Here is a 21,364-nt window from a genome sequence, read left to right as displayed (position 1 = left end):
GAGATCCTGTTGATTTGATCCTCACCTGTTTCACCTGCCTAAGCAGGTGTTGTCATTTTCATCCTTGAAGATGCATTTGGTTGCCACATCTCATCTTCAGGGTTCATTTGTTAGCCTACTTTCCAGTAGGCTTATGAGATCACCCGGCATTCCATGTGTCTGCCCCGCTCCCATCACTTCAATGCCTGGACCAATATGAACCAAATTGTGTATAGTTGTAGGAACATATAGGGACACCTCAGCAGCATACTTTGTGATGATGTCATCCACCCCAATTCAAGATGGCAGACGCATTAATGTTTGAGGCACAAGTGGGCTAACATGTTGTGCTTCTTATGGTTAAGGTTTGAGAATGTTTCCCCATCTCTGAAACTAGCACCTACTCGGGATGTTTTTCTTGTGCTTTTCAACTTTATGCTAAAGTCTTTTTCTGCCTTTAGCCACCACAGATCTGAGACTTCTGTCCTTTTAAGACAACCTTTTTGATTGCCTTAACCTTGGCCAGATGAGCGGGCAAATTAAGAGCTCTGCGGTCTGACTCCCCTTACCTAGTTGCGCACAAGGATAAAGTCTGTCTACAACTGGACATCCCAAAGTTCTCAGGCTTTTATCTCTTTCAAGAACTTTGTCTACCAGTGTTCTACCCTGACTCTTGGTCTACATAAGAGAGAATGTGGCACACTCTAGATGTTTGACAGGCTGTGGCTTTCTATATTTACTTCTGCCTTTTGAAAATCAGCTTCTTTGTTACTTACTCTGGCCTTAAAGGGTCTGCCTGTTTCCTCTCAGTGACTTCCTTCTTGGGTTGTTTCTGCTATTAAACGTTGTTATGGAGTTGGGCAAAGAGCCCATTCCTCTTCCAGTGTACATGCGCTCCACCAGAGCAGTAGCTACCTCTACTGCAGTCTTTGCAGGGCTACCACTAGATATCACCAGTTGAGCCACTACATGGGCCCAGCTTACCAGCAAAACTGTGCCCTGGATCATAGATGTACACACAGTTTGGGATACTGATTCTGAATTGCTTAGCTTGTTGAACTATTTCACCCTCCACCAGGTAATAAACTTGCCTAAATTCCATCAGTGTGATATACAAAGTTGCTTATCTGTAATTGTAGTTCTTTTGGTGGTATTGTGTATCCACACAACCTGCCCACCTTCCTTCTGCAGCTTCACTTTGCTTATGTCTCTGGGCATTTGTGGCAGTGGTTCAGATTGAGGCAATGGGGCTGGGCATGGTCCAGGAGACAAAGGGGGAAGAATTACTACCAAAAATAAGTCTGTCCCTTCCCAACTCTAGAAGGTTCCGAAGTGGGTCTCTACACACGTGCGAAATGCATCAGTGTGAATGCAAAGAAGACCAATGAAGTTATAGATAAGCAATTTTGTCATTCTCATCACAGAGATCTGATTAGGAAGGTGAAGGGGAGAAAGAAGTCAATACTAGATTCTATTCTGGTAAAAGGTTATCCAGTAATGTCACTTGAACTATTTACTGAAGCAAACTAGAAGAAATGGTATATCTTTAAGATATTACTAGAGAGAAAAGCCTTACAATAAGTCTCTAGCTATAAGCCCCATATAGTTGTGGACCTGTTTTTAGTCTACTGGTGAGTGAGAGAGACTATCCCCTTGTCAACTTTGCAATCCTTGGACTGATTTGAACCAAATTTGGTGGTATTGTAGGGACACCTCAATGGTGTAGTTCATGATAATGTCATCTACCCCAATTCAAGATGGTAGGTGCACTCTAATTCAAGATGGCAGACACATGAACACTTGAGGTGCAAGTGGGAACCAATCTGGATAAAAGTTAGTACAGTTGTAGGGATACCTCAACAGCATCATTTGATGTCATCTACCCCTATTCAGGATGGTGGACATGTGAATGTTTGAGGTGGAAGTTGGTAATTATCAATCAAGATTATAGTGAAAGTAAAGTAGGCAGATTAGTTCTTACTAAAACTTCTTGACAGGCTTTTCTCTTTAGGCTGGCTAGTCAAACTTTGGACAAAACCTTATGTTTGTGTACTCTTAAATAATTGTTAAAGAAATGAGAAAATGTGAGTTGTAAAGAGACAAACTTACACGTCCAAATATGTATAGGGAAAGCATCTGTACAAAGACTAGCTGGATAGAACTGAACTTCACAAAAATCTTGCTATTTGTAATAAAGATGAACAGCCTTCATAGTCTTAATTGGGGTGTGTTCATAGGGTGTGTTCATAAATGAGTGAAAAATTAAACTGTTCTCCAAGTCTTTTGCTTATTTTGAATTTCCCACTCTTTAGAGTTACTATTACAATCTGCTGGAACGTTGTCCTGTACAAACGCTATCTGAAACAAAGGATGGTAGCCACAAATAATTTAACACAATCTTGGAGGCAAGGCTAAAGTCTTTATATATGAATTTTTTTAAAAATTTTTTGCAGATAATGGCTTGTTTAAGACTCACTCATTTCGTGGGCCAAAACAGAACTTGTAGTGCTATAATCACCCTAAAATCTGTCTTTCCAGGAAGTAGATGATTTCTTTGAGCAAGAGAAGACTTTTCTTGTGAACTACTACAATAGAATCAAGGAAGCATGTGTAAAGGCAGATAAGATGACAAGATCTCATAAAAGTAAGGGTTTTAAAACCTGTTGAGACACCACTTCAGCATATTTCTATGTGCCTGTCAGTTCAGAAGTAAAGCTGAAAGCTTTTTGCATTCGTTTCCCACAGATGTTGCAGAAGACTATATTCATACTTCAGCTTGTTTGAACAGCCTGGCTGTAGAAGAGCCAACAGTCATTAAGAAGTAAGTTCCAGGTTGCATCTCTTCAATATGGCTCTAACAAGGGAGGAACTAATAGTGTTCCAACATGTCCCGTGAACACTGGCCTGTTGGAGGCACTGTCACTTTGAGAGCATCGGGGGTAGAGCCTAGTTTCGCAGCCTGTAAAGCTGCTACAGAGCTGTAAATGCTGCTTTGCTGAGGCAAACAGCAAAGGAAACATGGCACTGTGGGGATGGAGGAAGCAGGGGCATATCTAGAGTGGGGCAGGCAGGGCACGTGCCCCGGGTGCCACTTGAAGGGGGGCGCCATTTTTAAAAATTAAAAAAAATTTAAATGGCCGCCGAAAACAAAATAGCCACCATGCATGCTCCAATGTCCTCCATTAGACCCTAGGCCATGCCAGGCCTTGCAGAGGCCATTTGAGCATGCGTGATGGCCATTTTGTTTTCAGTGGCCATTTTTTAAAAACCAATTTTTTAAAAAAATGGCCACCGCACATGCTCAAATGGTCCCTGCGAGGCCCTAGAGGCCAGCGGGGGGAGGGGAACCTTTTCAGAAACCCCCCCCCACACCCTTTAGGAAGCTCCCCGAGGGGCTACAGGTTAAAAAAAATTAAAAATAATACTAAAATATAAGTCACTGTACACATATTTAGTTTGGCACTATGTACAGAGAATCAGGGCTTGTGAATACTGAGCTGAAGCTTATGAGCTAGGATTGTATTCATGTGCTCTTCTTGTGATAAGTGAGTTAAATGTGATATCTTAATAATATGGCTATTAATGGTGAGTTTGTCTTTGAATCAGTGTGAAATCCTTAGTATTAAGGCCCACTGGAAGTTTCTTGCTCTCTTTCTCTCATTTTAACTGTCTTTCTGAAATACTAGAATACTAGTGGGCCCGGGCACAGAGCATCTGTGCCTCTAGTGCGGCCGGGCCCACCGCCGCCTGCGCTGCGGCCGGGCCCGCCGCCTTACCTCCGCGGCCGGGCCCGAGGGTGCCGCCGCCGCCGCCGGGCCCGAGGGTGCCGCCGCCGCCGCCGGGCCCGAGGGTGCCGCCGCCGCCGCCGGGCCCGAGGGTGCCGCCGCCGCCGCCGGGCCCGAGGGTGCCGCCGCCGCCGCCGCCGCCGCCGCCGGGCCCGAGGGTGCCGCCGCCGCCGCCGCCGCCGCCGCCGGGCCCGAGGGTGCCGCCGCCGCCGCCGCCGCCGCCGCCGGGCCCGAGGGTGCCGCCGCCGCCGCCGCCGCCGCCGCCGGGCCCGAGGGTGCCGCCGCCGCCGCCGCCGCCGCCGCCGGGCCCGAGGGTGCCGCCGCCGCCGCCGGGCCCGAGGGTGCCGCCGCCGCCGCCGCCGCCGCCGCCGGGCCCGAGGGTGCCGCCGCCGCCGCCGCCGCCGCCGCCGGGCCCGAGGGTGCCGCCGCCGCCGCCGCCGCCGCCGGGCCCGAGGGTGCCGCCGCCTCGCCTCCGCGGCTGGGCCCGCCTGGCTCCCCGGCCATGGCCGCCGCCGTTCTCCTGGGTGTGCTGCCAGCCAATCAGGCGCCCCCTGCAGCCCAGCCAATCAGCTGGGCTGCCGGGACGCATTTCTCCTGGGCACACCCAGGAGAAATATATATATAGATATTCCAAGCAGTGACACAGTTTACTCTGCATATCCTTTAATTATTTTCAGAGTACCCTGTTTCCCCGAAAGTAAGACCTACCCCGAAAGTAAGACCTAGCAGTAATTTCTGATGTACCGCTAATTGCCCTAGTGCATTTTTGGGGGCTAAAATTAATATATGACACTGTCTTATTTTCGGGGAAACACGGTATCTGGGACATGTCAAATTCTCCATTTATTTTTAAAACTTATGTAATAGTGATTCTACAATGCGTAGTAGAGAATTAGACAGGCACTTCTGTTTAGTTTTCCAAGTAAACCTCCACATAGTATTTGGGTATTTCATGAGCCCCAGTATACTGAAATTTGTCATTTTCCAGCATTTTTTGGTCTGGCTACGTCCACTGCTAAATAGTTTTTGAAATATTAAAAGATTAACGAGCTTGACTTGTATTTTCCAGCTGATATTATGGCAAAGTTATCTGAAAGATGGGTGTCAGATGCTTGGACAGGGGGCGCAATTTCAGTGCTTGCCCTAGGCACTATCCTCCCTAGATATGTCTCTGGGAGGAAGGGTCAGAGGCACAGCCTCTGAAGTGTACTAGCCTCCTTAGGCCCACCTACTGGAGCAGCTGACAGGCAGCCAGCAGGAGCAGGTGGGCAAGTGTTGTTCCACCTGTCAGCTGCTCAGTAAGAGCAATCTGCGTGGGGGTGAAACAAGCGGGGAGGCTTGCTTAGGACAGCAGGGTCTCTGGCAAAGTGTCATGCTGACCTGATCAAGCCAGCAAGTGGGGGGTGGGTGGCAGGGTGAAAATGGAGACAGTATGTGGATGTGAACAGTCAGTCAGAGAGCTGGGAGAAGCACAGGTGCGCAAGCAAGAAGACAGATGGACAGCTGTTTGGCGGAAGGTTAAATAAAGCGTGTGGAGACAAGGAGGGGCTGTATACTGAAAGGGTTTCCCCACCCTTCTCATTTATCTTCCCCCCCCACCCGCCAGGAGCCTTTGCTTTTCCTGCCTGCAGCATCAGCCCTGTCCAGGGATCCAGTGGGTGCAAAAGCATGTGAGGTACCATGGGGAAGGCAATGCCTGAGAGAAGGTCTAGACCAGGCTTCCCCAACCTGTGACCCTCCAGATGTTGCCAAACTACAATTCCCATCACTCCCTACTACAACTTATTGTGGCTGGGGTGATATGAATTGTAGCTCAGCAACATCTGGAGGGCCGCAGGTTGGGGAAGCCTGGTCTAGGAAGTACCTGGGGAGCTCGTGCATGTGGGGGTAGGATTCCTTCCTACCCTTGCCCAGTGCCCAGACACCAGCACAGCCAACCAGAGCAAGCTTTGGAAACAGAGGTTGGAGACATTGTGTTAACAGAACTGTCCTGGAACGGTGGTGGAACACTCTTAGACTACTTTTGGGCTTGTGTAAGAAATTAGTGAGACTATAGTAAACAGTCTGTTACAGTATCAATTTGTATAAAGTTTTGGTCATTTGAGATGCTGCAAAAAAAATTGACATTTATTGATCTCATTTATATACCACTCCATATAAAATCTCTGGGCAGTCTACAAATTAAAATATAACATCTAGAACCTTAAATCATATAGAACAAATTTAAAACAACCATAAACTAAAAGCCTGATAAAATAGATGCGTTTTTAAGAGTTGCTTAAAAACAGCCAGAAATGGGGGAGTTTCTGACTTCATTTGGAGTCCTGGGGCAATCCTATAGAAGGCCCAGTTCTGGCTTGCCACAAAACAAGATTGTGGTAACCACAACCAGACCTCCCATGATCACATAAGGGTGTAAAAGTTGCATCAGTTAAAAATAATCATCCTCCAGAAAGTGTGTGTTGCTCCAGCATCACAACTCTTTCAACAAGGAGACATTGACATAACAGCTGTGAAGTTCACAACACCTTTGACTGAACAGGCTCCATTCTCAAATTTGCATACCCATAATGCCATTTAGCCTAGTTCAGTGTTACTGTTTCACAAATAAGTGTATTTTTGACTCCTGGCTTCTGAAGGGAAAAACCGGAGATTTCCTTGTAAAGTATTTATTAGCTGATGAAGATTCAGTAATTTCTAGAATAGTTGCTAAGTACTGTTATGTGGTTTTTAAAATAAGAGTCTCAAAGTTATGAGTGTATTTTAAAATTGCCATTTTTAGATGTATATGCTTGCTTTAAGGATATTGTGCTATTTTATGTCATTTACCATTGTATATCTCTCTTTTGGTCATTGACCGTAAATAAAGTAATCTGAATCTGACTCCTGGCTTCTTCTATACAGCATATAAAGATAGATCCTTCTCATTTACCATACTCTATGAAATGAAAAACCTATGCAGCAGCCCTACTAAGATATTATGATCTTAATAGTATCTTATTACTATGATATTTCTCTGTGTTTCTCTGTGTAAACCGCCCTGAGCCATTTTTGGAAGGGTGGTATAGAAATCAATCAATCAATCAGTCAGTCAATCAGTATTTCTTGTTTACACAGTCAGACAGGTGTTATTGACTGGTTTGTTTTATCCAGACATCGAGTCCTTCCCAAGGACCTGGGATGGCTGAATTTTATTGTCAATTGTTATAGATATCGTTGCAGAATATAGGCTGTTCCCAGTAAAGCTGCTTTTTGTAATTGGCTGGTGGTGATTTCTGTGGCCCCTATGGTGTTGAGGTGCTCTTCAAGGTCTTTTGGAACTGCACCCAGGGTGCCAGTTACCACTGGGATTATTTTGGTCTTTTTCTGCAAGAGCCTTTCAATTTCAATTTGTAGATCTTTGTATTTGGTGATTTTTTCTATTTCTTTTTCTTCTATTCTGCTATCCCCTGGTATTGCTATTCCTATTATTTTAACTTGTTTTTCTTTCTTCTGGACTACAGTTATATCTGGTGTATTGTGTGGCAGATGTTTGTCTGTTTGTAGTCGGAAGTCCCATAATATTTTTACATCTTCATTTTCTTCAACTTTTTCAATTTTATGGTCCCACCAATTTTTGGCTACAGGTAGCTTGTATTTTTTGCAGATGTTCCAGTGTATCATCCCTGCTACTTTGTCATGCCTTTGTTTGTAGTCCGTCTGTGCGATGTTTTTACAACAGCTGATTAGGTGGTCCACGGTTTCATCTGCTTCTTTACAAAGGCGGCATTGGCTGTTTGTGGTGGATTTTTTGACTTTTGCTCTTATTGCATTTGTTCTTAGTGCCTGTTCTTGTGCAGCCAGTATTAAACCCTCTGTTTCTTTCTTCAAGTTGCCATTCTTAAGCCATTGCCAGGTCTTGGTGATGTCTGATTTTCCACTTATATTGTGCAAATATTGACCATGCAGGGCCTTATTTCTCCATTTTTCTGCTCGGTTCTTGACTTGTTCTTTCTTGTAGGCCTGCTTTGTTTCATTGGTGTTGAATAGTTTCTCATTATTGACCATTTGAAGTGCATCTTCTTCACTGTCCTTGATATATTCTTCAAGGCCTCTTTTCTCCTCCTCTACTGTTTGATGGACTTGCAGCATTCCTCTTCCACCTGAGCTGCGAGGGAGGTATAGCCTATCTACATCACTGCGGGGGTGCAGAGCATGATTGATGGTCATGATTTTCCTGGTCTTACGATCTAGTGTCTCTAGCTCTGCCTGGGTCCATTCTATTATTCCTGCACTGTATCTGATAACAGGTATAGCCCAGGTGTTTATGGCTTGTATGGTGTTCCCGCCATTGAGTTTGGACTTGAGAATTTTTCTAACTCTCCTGATGTATTCACTTCCTATTTTTCTTTTAACTTCAGTGTGTGCAATGTTATCAGCCTGGAGAATGCCCAAGTATTTGTAAGGTTCTTGATCTTGCTTCCATTGGGCAGTTCTATTCCTTCTGTTTTTCTTATTTTCCCTCTGTTCATTATTAATGCAGCACACTTGTCTAGTCCAAACTCCATTGCTATATCACTACTGAATATACGGACAGTGTTTAGCAGTGATTCGATTTCTGACTGGGACTTTCCATACAACTTCAGATCGTCCATGTACAGCAGATGGTTGATTTGACTTGATGTTTTAGATGTTTGGTATCCGAGGCCTGTTTTGTTTCGTTTTTGTGAAAGTGGGGTCATGGCGATTACAAACAACAGAGGGGATAGCGAGTGCCCTTGGAAAATGCCTCTTCTAATGCTAACCTGTCCAAGTGTCTCGCCATTGATTGTTAACTGTGTACTCCACATGCTCATGGCTTTTTTAATAAATATCTGAATGTTTTTGCTGACACCAGTTGTTTCTAAACATTTTAGTATCCATGTGTGAGGCAATGAATCAAAGGCTTTCTTGTAGTCAACCCATGCAACACTTAGATTTGTTTTTCTTCTCTTGCAATTTCCTAAAATCATTTTGTCAATCAGCAGCTGGTCTTTTGTGCCTCTGGTGTTTGGGCAATTTCCTTTCTGTTCAACTGGAAGCTGTTTGTTAGTTAATAAGTTTTGCATCACTTCATCTGCTATTATTCCAGTTAATAATTTGAACATGGTTGGCAGGCAGGTTATCGGTCTATAATTACTTGGAACTGCACCTTTTGCTGGGTCTTTCATTATGAGATGAGTTTTCCCAGTTGTTAGCCATTGTTCAATATCACCTCCTTGCAAAATCTGATTGAACTGTTTTGATAGTTGTTAGGTGTTTAAGCCAAAAGCCATGCAGCTTATCGTCGCCTGGCACAGTTGTTGTTGTTGTTGTTGTTGTTGTTTAGTGGAATCATAAGTGAGCTCCACTAAAATCAATGGGATAAATGTTTTCAGATCAGGATGACTTGAAGACTTTAAAAAAATCATTAGTGTTGTCATACAGCAGCTTTTTAAATGTTGCCTCAATTTCAGGGTTAGAACTTGGGAGTGGGGGGTGTTAAAAGGAGAAATATAAGGGCCCCCCATATCTGATTCTGCAGCTAGCCCCCAAATTTCTAGAACCAGCCCTGTGAGCACACACATGCACTTCAGTTGTTTCATCAACTAATAATTTATTTTGTCCCACTCGGGTATAACTCATGATTGGATTTGTTCCCAGAGCGCTCAGCAGTTTTCCTTTTCTTAAAGAAAATCCAAATGACATCCTGGTGGGTGGTTGTTGAAAGTGTGATAATACAACCTCCTTTGTCTCTCTTGCATCCCACCAGCCTAGATGCCCCTGAAGAACTGCACTCTAGGTTTTTTCCTTCCAAAACTTGCATACTCTGTTCCTAATAGCAGCTTCTTGGAGGTTTATTTCCTTGGCTAGCCTTAGGACAATAGTTGGTGGGAGTGTTCCTCCCAGCTTCACTGCTGACAATAAATCCCACTCTAGTACCATGAGATATGCTCTATGGGCAAGACTAAAGCCATTCACACACTATGTTCAACACTTGTACAAGTGTACAATGCACACGGGTACAGATCTGTACACAAGCAGTTGCTAACACTTTCTGTTCAACATAGGTACAGCAGTACACTTCCTATTTGTATTTAATTTATATACTGACTGACTCCAAAGGCTCTAGGCCTTTGTACCATGCATTTGAGGAATATATAACCAGTTTCACTTTTTAAACAAACACAAGTACAGTCATTCTCACAATCACATGTATGAGTGTACAGGCATCTTGGGATCAGGCTTAAGTCTTCCCTTGATTGATTCAGTAAAGAAATGGAAGTCTTCCCTTTTTTGGTTTAAGACAGGGCCAGGTTAATCATAGAGTGCAAGCACACACACATCACCAGCTCCAGTGTTTCATTCTAGATCTCTTCTGAATAATTAGCAAAATGCCCATGTTCCTTAACTAATAGGGTAAGAGAAGCTCTAATGGAATTTAATTCTGAGAGCTTGTGCTCCTTTGTATATTCACATTCCTGCGTTCATTTAAAAAGTTAATGAGTCTCTCTGATCCCTGGTAAAGACAGGAAGTGCACGCCTGTATCTCTGTTCAACATAACATGTGAATAGCTGTAGCTGTACACAGTTTGAGGACCTTTATCCTGCATTATAAAGTTGTTTGGCTTTCACATGATCTTACAATTCTTTTGTAGCAAAAATACACAGAAGCCTTGAAATACCCAAGAGTGCTGAACTCGGCATCTTGTCAGTGCTGCTGCCTACATTCCAGGCAGCAGCACTGATAGATGCTTGCTGCCTGTTGCCCCTATAACAGGAGGGGGTCAGAAAATTTTCCTTTTAAAGCATTTGGTGGTACCTGCAATGCCACAAAACAAAAAAGAGAGGGGCTCATCTTCAGTTCTTGAACACAGGCCCCTTCAGAGCTTGCTGCCCCCCTGGGCTCTAACAAGGGTAGTTGGACTTTGTAGTGGTGAATGATTCCTTCAGTGGTCCAAACTCAATGTAGCATAGGTAATCCATGATTCTGCCACTGCTCTTCTTTTGATGAAAATAAGTTGTGGGGGGTGGGATGTTGAATTGGAAAGGAGCCCTGACTCAAATTCCACACCCTGTAATCTACTTTTAGTAGAGGGATGAAAGACAAATATCCTTGTATAGCTCCCCACCCCTACCTCCTGTGGCTGCTAATGCATAAGAGCAGCCCTGCTGGATCAGGCCCAAGGCCTGTCTAGTCCAGCATCCTGTTTCACACAGTAGCTCACCAGATGCCCCTGAGAAACCCACAGGTAAGAAGTGAGGGCATGCCCTCTCTCTTGCTGTTGTTCACCTGCGACTTGTTTTTAGAGGCATCTTTCCTTTTGAGGCTGGAGGTGGCCTATAGCCACCAGACTAGTAGCCATTGATAGACCTGTCCCAGATGTCTTGTGGGAGATACAATTGTAAGTCAGGGAGAAAGATTAGGGAGGGGTGCCTATCACAGTGGGCATTTTGCAGCTTCTGTGGAAAAGAAAAAGGTTAAGAGATCACATCATGGGTGTTCTACATCACACATTTGATGTTGGTGATGTTTGGTCAACAACCGTAAATTTAATAAAGTGAAGGATTCAGCTATGTAAGCCTTACTTTAAAGTGTAACTAAGCCAAATGAAAGACTTGAAAGCAGTATTGAAAACTAAGGGGGACCTGTACTTTAACACACCTTCTTTCCCTGGGCTCAAAGTAAAACTCTTCATACCTCTGTTGTCGTCTTCTTTGCTCCAAACCAGCACTCTGAAGTCTTCAAGAATATAAATACTGCTTTCCAGAATATGTACTCAGTTAAAATTTATTCAGTACTATTTAGCCTTTGTATAAGTTTTGTGGAACATGATTAACTGTTTCTTTCACCCTCTTCCTTCCCAGGTACTTGGTGAAAATTTCTGAGCTCTTTGAGAAACTCAGGGTAACTTTTATTTATTTTATAGAATTTAAGCATGCCTTGCCTTCAGTATGAAATCCAAGGCAGGAAAGAGTTTAAATGCTACAGTTATTATATGTTTATGTTTTAAGATGTTAGTCCATATAGTCAGTAATTATTTCTACTCCCACAGAAAGTAGAGAATCGTGTTTCTTCTGATGAAGATTTGAAGCTGTCAGAGTTATTAAGATACTATATGCTCAATATAGAAGCAGCAAAGGTGAGTCCTCCTTAACATGTGTCTCTGTCCTCATAAAACAAGTCTGTTCTTTATTTATTTATTTATTTATTTATTTATTTATTTATTTATTTATTTATTTATTTTATTTATAAACTGCCCCATCTGGAGGCTCTGGGTGGTATACAACTAGTTTAAAAAAATAAAAACATCATTTAAAACACTACTTAAAGCAATATAAAAACACAATATAAAACCAATTAAAATACTTAAAAACAATTTAAGAACCTTGGAAGGCCCGGCCAAACAAGTACATAAGAATGTAAGAACAGCCCTGCTGGATCAGGCCCAAGGCCCATCTAGTCCAGCATCCTGTTTCGCACAGTGGCCCACCAGATGCCACTGGAAGCCACAGGTAGGAGTTGAGGGCATGCCCTCTCTCCTGCTGTTACTCCCCTGCAACTGGTACTCAGAGGCATCCTGCCTTTGAGGCTGGAGGTGGCCTATAGTCCTCCAACTATTTATTTATTTATTTATATACTGCCCAAAACTTACGTCTCTGGGAGGTTTACAACAAGATAAAATTAGCAGCCGTTGATATACCTCTCCTCCATGAAGTTATCCAAACCCCTCTTAAAAGCCATCCAGGTTGTTGGCTGTCACCACATCTTATGGCAGAGAATTCCACAAGTTGATTATGTGTTGTGTGAAAAAGTACTTCGGTTTGATGGTCCTAGATTTCCTGGCAATCAATTTCAAGGGATGAAATTGGTTCTAGTGTTACGTGAGAGGGAGAAGAATTTCTCTCTATCAATTTTCTCCACACCATGCATGATTTTATAGACCTCTATCATGTTTCCCTGCGGTCGTCTTTTTTCTAAAACTAAACTAAATAGCCCCAGGTGTTGTAGTCTTGCCTCATAATAAAGGTGCTCTAGGCCCCTGATCATCTTGGTTTCCCTCTTCTGCACCTTGTCCAGTTCTACAATGTTCTACAATGTTCCAGTTCTACACCGACAGCTCATATCCCATCAGCGTATTCTTGAATTTGGGGTTTTTTGTCCCAATGTGCATCACTTTACACTTGCCAACATTGAACCACTTTTGCCGCTTTGTTGCCCACATCCAGTTTGGAGAGATCCTTTTGGAGCTCCTCACAATCCGTTTTGGATTTCACTACCCAAAAAAGTTTGGTATCATCTGCAACTTGGCCACCTCACTGCTTACCTCTGCTTCTAGATCATTTATGAATAAATTAAAAAGCACCAGTCCCAGTACAGATCCCCGGGGGACCCCACTTCTTACTTCCCTCCATTGTGGAAACTCTCCATTTATACCTACCCTCTGTTTCCTGTCTTTAGACCAGTTAGCAATCTACACGTGTACTTGTCCCCTTATCCCATGACCGCTAAGTTTCCACAGGACTCTTTAATGAGGAACTTTGTCAAAAGCTTTTTGGAAGTCCAGGTATACCATGTCAACTGGATCACCTTGATCCATACTCAAAGAACTCCAAAAGGTTTGAGAGTTGACACTCTCAAAGAACTCCAAAAGGTTTGTGAGGCAAGATTTACCTTTGCAGAAGCCGTGCTGGTTGACTCCCAGCAGGGCCTGTTCTTCTATGTGCTTTACAATTTTATCCTTGAGGATGCTTTCCATCAATTTGCCTGGAACAGACGTTAAGCTAACCGGCCTGTAATTTCGCAGATCACCCCTGGATCCCTTTTTGAAAATCAGTGTTACATTTGCTACTTTCCAGTCCTCTGGTTCAGAGCCCAATTGCAGGGATAAACTATAAATTATAGCAAGAAGGTCGACAATTTAACATTTGAGTTCTTTGAGGACTCTTGAATGGATGCCATCCAGCCCTGGCGATTTGTTAGTTTTCAGTTTTTCAAGACAGTTTAGAACATAATCTTTCGTCACTTCTATCTGATGTGACTAGAATTGTACGCAGTACTCGATCCCCAAAAGCCTGGTTCAGAGAGAAAAGCCTACTGCAAGAGGGATTTCTGGACACCCCCTTCATAGGCTTTGCTGAAATAGTGGAGTCCAAATTGGCCCAGCTACAGGAGATTTTGTCCACAAAGAACCCATTAAATGCATCATAACAGAACACAGTCTTCAGGGACTGGTTTGAAATGGAAGGAGCCTGAATCAAGCTCCCCACCACCCGGGACAGCTCTGCTGAACACGAACCTGCAGAAGCAATGTGTGTAGACCATAATCTGTGTTTTGCCGCATGCACTTCCTCTGCATAAACCTTCAAATGGGCTCTATGCTGTGTCCTGTCACATTCAAACCGAGTTCTCCTCCACTTGTGCTCTAGTCGCCTACTGTGCTACTTCAGACCCCTTTAAAAGTGGTTGTATACCAAGGGGCCAGCGATCGTGTTTACTGCCCTGGTGAGTTCCCTATTCCAGGTTCCCACCAGGGCATCAACAGAATGGCAGGACCAACATCAAAACTCTCCAAGCCTTCTTGGAATCCTACTGGGTCCAGAAGCCGTCTTGGGTGGACCATCTTAATGGGTCCTTCACCCCTGCAGGGCTGGATTGTGGCTGTGAAACCAACCTTAACCAGGTAGTGGTCCATCCATGACAATGGGGAAGCCACGGGATATCCCACCCATGGAACACCCTCCTGATCTGAACAAAACACCAAATCAAGTGTGTGGCTGGCAACATGAGTTGGTCCTGAAACTAGTTGGTATAGGCCCATAGTTGTCATGGCCACTATGAACTCCTGAGCTGCACCAGACAAGTAAGCCTCCCAATGGTTATTGAAGTTCTCCAGCACTAAATGTCTGGTTGATTCAAACACTGAGACTAGCTCTGTCAACTCAGGGAGTCATTTGGGCAGCAGGATGGTACACCAACAGATTTCCCAATCTATCCCTAGTTCCAAGCCTCAGAAATACACACTCAATATGTCAACTGTCACACAGGAGTCATGGTAAGGGAAATAGTATTCTTATATGGACCACAGCCACTCCACCACCATCCTGCCCACTTCCCCTAGCCCGGTCCACAACAGAGTAGTCTGGTGGGAGAAGCTGACCCCAAACTGGGCACTAACCTCCGCCATCCAGGTCTGTTATACAAGCCAGGCCAGCTTCCTTGTCCATGATCAAGTCATTGATTATTTCAGTCTTATTCTGAACTGACCTGGCATTGCAGAGGAGCAAGGCCAGGTTCTGTGGGTAGCTGGAACAGATCCCCGAGACCAGAGAGCTGACAGGGCAGCTGGAAGTAGAAACAGTTACTAAATTACTGGTTTCCTTTCCCTTGTAATGGCTATCTGCTCTGCCAATGCCAATTCTTCTATTTCCCCACTACAACAGTAATAGCTGCCCCAGAGCTGTCGGATGCACACACACCCCGCATCACCCTACCTAAGAGAATCCAAAAACATTATAACAAAAGTCCTGGCACAACCCAATAAAAAGACTAACAAACCTTAACCCAGACCTCCAACACCACCTTAATATAACTTCCCACCGAGACCCCAGTCTAACACCAAAGGCCTAGCACCAAAGGCTTGAATTATGGCTTCAATAAAGAGCAATGTTGTGAGCAATAATATATAAATATGTGCAAACCCTGGGACATCAGACGTTGAAAACTATATTTCTTTAATAGGAAACTTGAATATCCAGCATTCATTTTAGAAATTGCAAATGGAAATGTCTCCTTAAAAAATAAAAAAAAAGTTCTCACTGGAAAGTAAATTACCTGGCATTTTTTCTGAAGTCTGCTCATAGACACAAGAAGGGAAGACACCACACAGTACAAGTGATGCACCAAAGAATAGGTGGTACAAAACTATTTATTGTACAAAAAGAAGAGTCTATGCATTTTGAGGTAAAACCTCTTCTTCAGGGGACTACTGCAGAAAAAAATGGGGATATAAAAATGCAACATAGCATAAGTTTATAAAATATTCAAGATTTTGTACTTTGGTAGAAAAAGAATAGTGAGTATTTTATATACTTGTGCTGTGTTGCATTTTATATATGAAAGCAAGAGGTATATTTTGAAATACTGTTTCTCAGTTGTTTTCCCTGATGAATATACAGCTTGAAATGCATTCGGATTCTGCAGTAAACATTTCTTTTTCCTGCACCAACATAATCTCCTTTGACTCCTTTCCCCCCCTACACTTTTTGTGGGGGAAGGGATTAAGCTTCACTACCTATAAGAATGTGGTTGTGATTTGGTGGCTGAGGGGATAGTCTTGCAAGCTGAAAGGTATCCTGGCTCAGCTAAAACTTCAACATGAGACCTATAATCAGTACTTGCTTGACGGGGGAGCTCAGCCAGCATGCATATTTGCACCCACACCTTGTAGTTTTCCCCTCATTGTTGCATATGTTGCTTAAGTGTCCTACTTCAAATTCTTGCCAAATTTTCTTGTAAATTTAATCAGCTGGACTGTACCATGTGGGCCTAGCTTTGTTACTGGATGAAGGTAGCTTTCTTCACATACTAGGAAAGAATCTCTGGAGGTCTTCTAGTCTAGCCTCCCGCTCAATGAAGATAATTGCTATAGCATTGCTTATGGATAGCAAATTTGTCCTAATGTCTAGCCTGCATCCTTGTAATGATCAAATGTTGGTTTTAGTCCTTCCCTCAGGAGCACCAGAGAGCAGGTCCTCTCCTCCTTCTATGGGACAGCCCTTCAGATATTGAAGAAGGCTATCATATCCCCCTCTTAGTCATCTCTCCTAAGACTCCGCATAAGTTCCTTTACTCACAGAAATTGGCTTCCGGATCTGTCACAATTTCTGTGGCTGTCATTTGAACCTGTTCTAGTTTAATAATGTCCTCCCTTAAAATGCAGTACACCAAACTGGACATCAGTCAATCCTTTATTACAGTCAGAGACCAGCATAAAATTAATACAGTTTAAAAATTACAGGTAACAAAGCTAAAATTAAGGATGATTGCAGTTTAAGATTTTAAAAAACAATAGATATTAATTCATCGTCAAAAGGCTAAAACTATAACTAAAAATACACATTGGTACTAAATTTATTAAAAAATAGGGAAGATAAAATGTAGTAATAAGTTTTTGAAAGGGAGGTGCAAAACTGTATAGTATACAATAAAATGCAGTAAATAAAATGCAATATAATGCAGTAAAACAATGGGTATGGAGGCCTGGGCGAGTGCGGTATCGATCAAGAGTCAGATTAGGGGGGCTCACCGCCTATTATCCTTCGCCAGATGCCAATCGCAGCGGCATAGAACTTGGCAATGTTCTGTGTAATGGCAGAGTTAGTCAGAAAGCAATAAATGACTGTAGAATTGATTCGTACATCCCGGGAACTTACTTAGCAATGGGAAAATGAGGGCAGCACGTATGTCTCTGTAGAACAGGCAAAACAGAAGGACATGCTCAATAGTTTCGATCTGTTCTGAGCCACAGGGGCATAAACACTCAGCAAATGGGGTCTTTCTGTAACGGCCCTCCAGTACTGCTGAGGGGAGACCATGGCAGCAGGCCAAAGTGAACGCACTTCTTTGGATTGGGACCTCCAGTTGAGCGAGGTATGCTGCAGGAGAGGTCAGATATCTAAGCTCTTCGTTGAAATAAAATGTTGAGACACTGTTGAGGTCCGTTTGGCGCTCAATGTCTGTAATTTATTATTTGCTGCTTAATTATTATTTTTGCCTGATCGTGGCCCATGGTGAGCAGGGATGCAGGGGAGAGGCCCAGGGTAGCTAATTTTGACTCAATTGCCTGATAATCATCATGAAGGGTTAGTGGGGCAAGGCCAGTTGGGCAAAAGGATAGTCTAAGCCAATAGGAGAGAGTGGCCACCCACACCCAGATCAGGCCTCAATCGTTATCTGGCCTGTCTCCAGGCAAAGAGTGGATTGGAGACACGTCTTGGTACTCGAAGCGCTGCCCTCAAGAACTTAGATTGTACACATTCCAGGGTCATAATATTTGGAAAGGGGCCCAGCGACTTGGCTTGGAACACTTCGAGAGCGGCAGCAAAATCGTGGCCTCCTCTTGCACACATGAATTGAAGGATAGCAGAGGAACTTCTCTGAGCATTTAAGGCCATATGGTCTCCATGGGCTTCTCTAGAGCCACTGGAGTGAAAGACTACTCTCAGGTATTTAAAATGAGTCACTTGTTCGATCTTATGTCCCTCGATCCTCCAGGAATAGATCTTGGGCCTCCTAGCAAAGGCCATGATTTTAGTTTTGTGATAATTAATTTCCAAGCATTCTTCCTTGCAATGCAGCGATAGGGCCCTCAATGCTCTTCTAAGGCCAATGGGGGTCTATAAGAGAATGGCTGCATCATCAGCAAATAATAGGATGGTGCAGGGTTCGAATGAGGTGTAGCAGGCACCAGTCAATAGTGGAGGCCTCCAGCTTCTCCCATAATTTGACACGTGAGATGGAGTCAAATGCTGCCTTGAGATCAATAAAGGCAGCATATAGTGAGGTCGCCCTACCGGAGGAGTATTTATCAATGAGATGCTGTATGACTAGGCATTGATCAATAGTAGAGCGCCCTTCCCTAAACCCTGCTTGTTCCTCTGCAAGGAGCTTTTCTTGTTCTAGCCAATCCCTAAGTTTCCCATAAAGGTGTCTTGCATACAGTTTACTAATAGTATTGAGTAGACTGATAGGTCTATAATTGGCAGGATCATCTTTCTTGCCCTTTTTGAAGATGGGGTCGATAATTGCAAACCCCCAGTCCTTGGGGATTTGGCCATTTGCGCCGATGGAGGTAAAGAGCAATGCCAAGATAGGGGCCCACCAGTCCAGATTGTGAGGTCCTCCCCTGGAGCCTTTCCTGGCCTCAGTTGGGTGACAAAACTATGGATCTCTGAGATTGATACCAGGGCCCATGCCAGGGTGTCCTTAATAGCACTAGAGGAAACTCTGCACGCAGCAGTGGGATCTTTATAGAAATCATAAAAGTGTTTCTCCCAGGTCCCTGGATGAATATGGCAGTCCAGATGATTTGGTCCATGACTGGGAGAGGACTTTGTGAGGCGCCAAAACATGGCCGAATCCCTAGATCTAGCGACCTGGATTAATCGTATCCAGGCCTGTTTCATGACCTCTCTTTTTCTTGCGGGCCAGCAGAAGTTTATACTTTTTCTGCTGAAGAAGATTCTGTGCAGCCCTCAAATCAGTGCTGGTTTTGTAAACTTGATAGGTGTTGGTGAGAGCTTTTTTGGCAGTAACACAATCCTTGTCAAACCACTGCCTGGAAGGCAGTTGATGCAGGACACCAGGCTCACAGGTTCTGCGAGAGAGGAGCTGGTGTAGTTCCCGGACTAGTGCTTTGTATGACTCCAGAGGCATAGAAGTAGGGTCACTTTTTAGTAAAGATGAGTGGATAGACTGCAAACAGTCAGAAGCAAGTAGTTCACTAAGCTCTTGATCCAGCCGTGGTGACCATTTGGCAAGGAAATATACTCTCTCTGCTCAAAATATAGAAGGATTGTATTGATTCTCAATGTGTGACTGATGAATGAATGGTTTTAGGAGCAGTGAGATAGGGAGATGGTCACTATCAAACTTAGGAACAATCTCCAGTCCCTCCACTAATGGAAGCAAGTTCTCTGATGTGATGAAATAGTCAATCAGGCTCATTCTGGTGCTGGTGAGGAAGGTGAACTTGGCATGGTGGTCTATTTCGAATGAGCCGTTCAGAATGGAGAGGTCAAGTCTTGTGGCCATTTGGCTCAAGCGGAGACCCACGTAGTTTGACTTTTGATCCTTGGAAAGGTGGATAACAAAGGGTCCATCTGCCTCGGGGCTGGGTGGGTAGGCCTTTTGTTGGGAATATAAAGTGTGGTCATCTGGGCCCATCCTAACATTGAAGTCACTGCCCAGCACCACGTATGCATTGGGATTGGAGTGGATGAGATCTGCTACATAATTTTTGAGTTCAGTCCACAAAGTTCTGGCCTGTGATCTTCTGTGTTGAGGAGGGAGGTAGATGTTAATTATCAGCAATTTGCATCGGCTGAATTGGACCAGGACAGCCATTGCAAATTGCTTAGTTGGTGGAAGCAGTCTTGAGGATGCGTGCAGTAAGCACACCCAAACCTCCTTTGCATCTGCCACGGCCTACCCTGGGTACGGCTCCAACAGTATATGAATGGAAGCCATTGAGTGAAAGATCCCTGGTAGTCCAGGATTCCTGTATCAATATCTGTATGTTCAGTCTCTAAAGGAGGGATCTGAGATAGAAGCATGCCAGCCACTGACATTCCACGTTAGAACCCCAATTTTACCCTGGTCTGCTGGATATCATTGGATGTATGGTGGAGTGCTATCAAGATTTTGGGCACTCACTGTCACTTCTGTCCTTTCGACCAGCTGATCTAGATCCAGCCCAAGCAGGGTGGTAGAAGAGGCCATCGCGTTCTCTGCTTCTGATATGCTATCTTGAGGGTTCTGCTCTGGTGTGCTATCTTGAGGGGGGGGATCCGGGCCTTACACCCAGTGTAGTAGTATCTTCTGCAACTTCTGGGTTGTTCTGGGTGCCTGTGTCTGAAAATGCATCATTAGGGGCCTGGAAACGCATTGGACCTCCATGGGGAGGTTCTAAGTCTCCCACGATGTTCAGTTGCACCTTGCTGGTCAGGGGCAGGTCAATTCCCCGCTCAAGCACTATGGGCGAGGCTTCTCCTGAATCAACAGAGGATTGTTGTGATGTCTCTGTGGATGAGGTTATCACTAGGGGGGTCTCCTCTTCCCTCTCTTGGGTTGCCTCTGGCCCCACAGCCATTTCCTCGACATCAGAGGAGGGGGCTGTGATGCAGGGCTGGGAGTTTCGAGGCGAAGTGCATGTCTAGGGCAAGGAGGGCAGTAACACTGTCAAAGTGTGGATCTGTAGATAGCAGCACTCCTGGGTGTAAATCCGTTATTTTTGAGACCACTACCCCTGATGCGCTAGGGTTTTTAGAGCCAGGTGGGTTCATTCTCCGAATCATTGTCAATATCGATAACAGTGGAAAGAGTTGGCTGTGGCTTATCAAGACTAGCAAGATTGTGTGACCTTGCTTTTGCTTTGGAGCTGAGAAGGCAGTACTATAACTTGGTTTAAGGTTAATGAAACCATTAAATAAACCTCTGGAGCCAAAATCTTTGAATACACGCTGGAGGGAAATTTTGAATGTTTCCAGCAATTGTTTTGAACGAAATAGCTGGTTAGGCAATCTGGGTGATTTAAACTCTAAAAGTAATCTTTTGTAATCCAGCTGGATTGATAAAAAGTGGAAACGTTCAAACTCTGATGGGGAGACCTGATAGTTCAGAAGTTCAGAGAGTGAGGTAAGAATTCTTTTTTAATTAGTCCATAGGTAAGCGTCTTTTCTGGGAAAGCAAATTAAGATTTGTTTATCTTGGAGAATTCTTTGCACTCGGTAAGGAATTTCAGATGCTGAGGAAGAAGGGAGGGCTGTAATGACATCCACAGAATTGTTAACCCCTTGCTGGGGCTTAGTTGAAAAGTGGG

The 21,364-nt window shown here is 44.1% G+C and overlaps 1 protein-coding gene across 6 annotated transcripts in view; it reads left to right on the top strand.

Annotated features, from left to right (window-relative positions):
* Nucleotides 1–21,364, top strand: part of SNX5 (sorting nexin 5) — a 96,413-nt gene that overhangs the window by 58,558 nt on the left and 16,491 nt on the right. For all 6 annotated transcript variants that reach the window (XM_053246954.1, XM_053246956.1, XM_053246952.1 and 3 more), the window contains 4 exons: nt 2,518–2,623; nt 2,725–2,800; nt 11,631–11,670; nt 11,819–11,905. In XM_053246954.1, coding sequence (XP_053102929.1) covers nt 2,518–2,623; nt 2,725–2,800; nt 11,631–11,670; nt 11,819–11,905 — 309 coding nt within the window. The remainder of the gene's footprint in view (nt 1–2,517; nt 2,624–2,724; nt 2,801–11,630; nt 11,671–11,818; nt 11,906–21,364) is intronic.

Source organism: Hemicordylus capensis, chromosome 4 (genome assembly GCF_027244095.1).
Source record: "Hemicordylus capensis ecotype Gifberg chromosome 4, rHemCap1.1.pri, whole genome shotgun sequence".
In the NCBI taxonomy this organism is placed as follows: Eukaryota; Metazoa; Chordata; class Lepidosauria; order Squamata; family Cordylidae; genus Hemicordylus; species Hemicordylus capensis.
The sequence above is the reverse complement of the archived record's forward strand: the minus strand, read 5'-3'. Positions and strand labels throughout refer to the sequence as shown.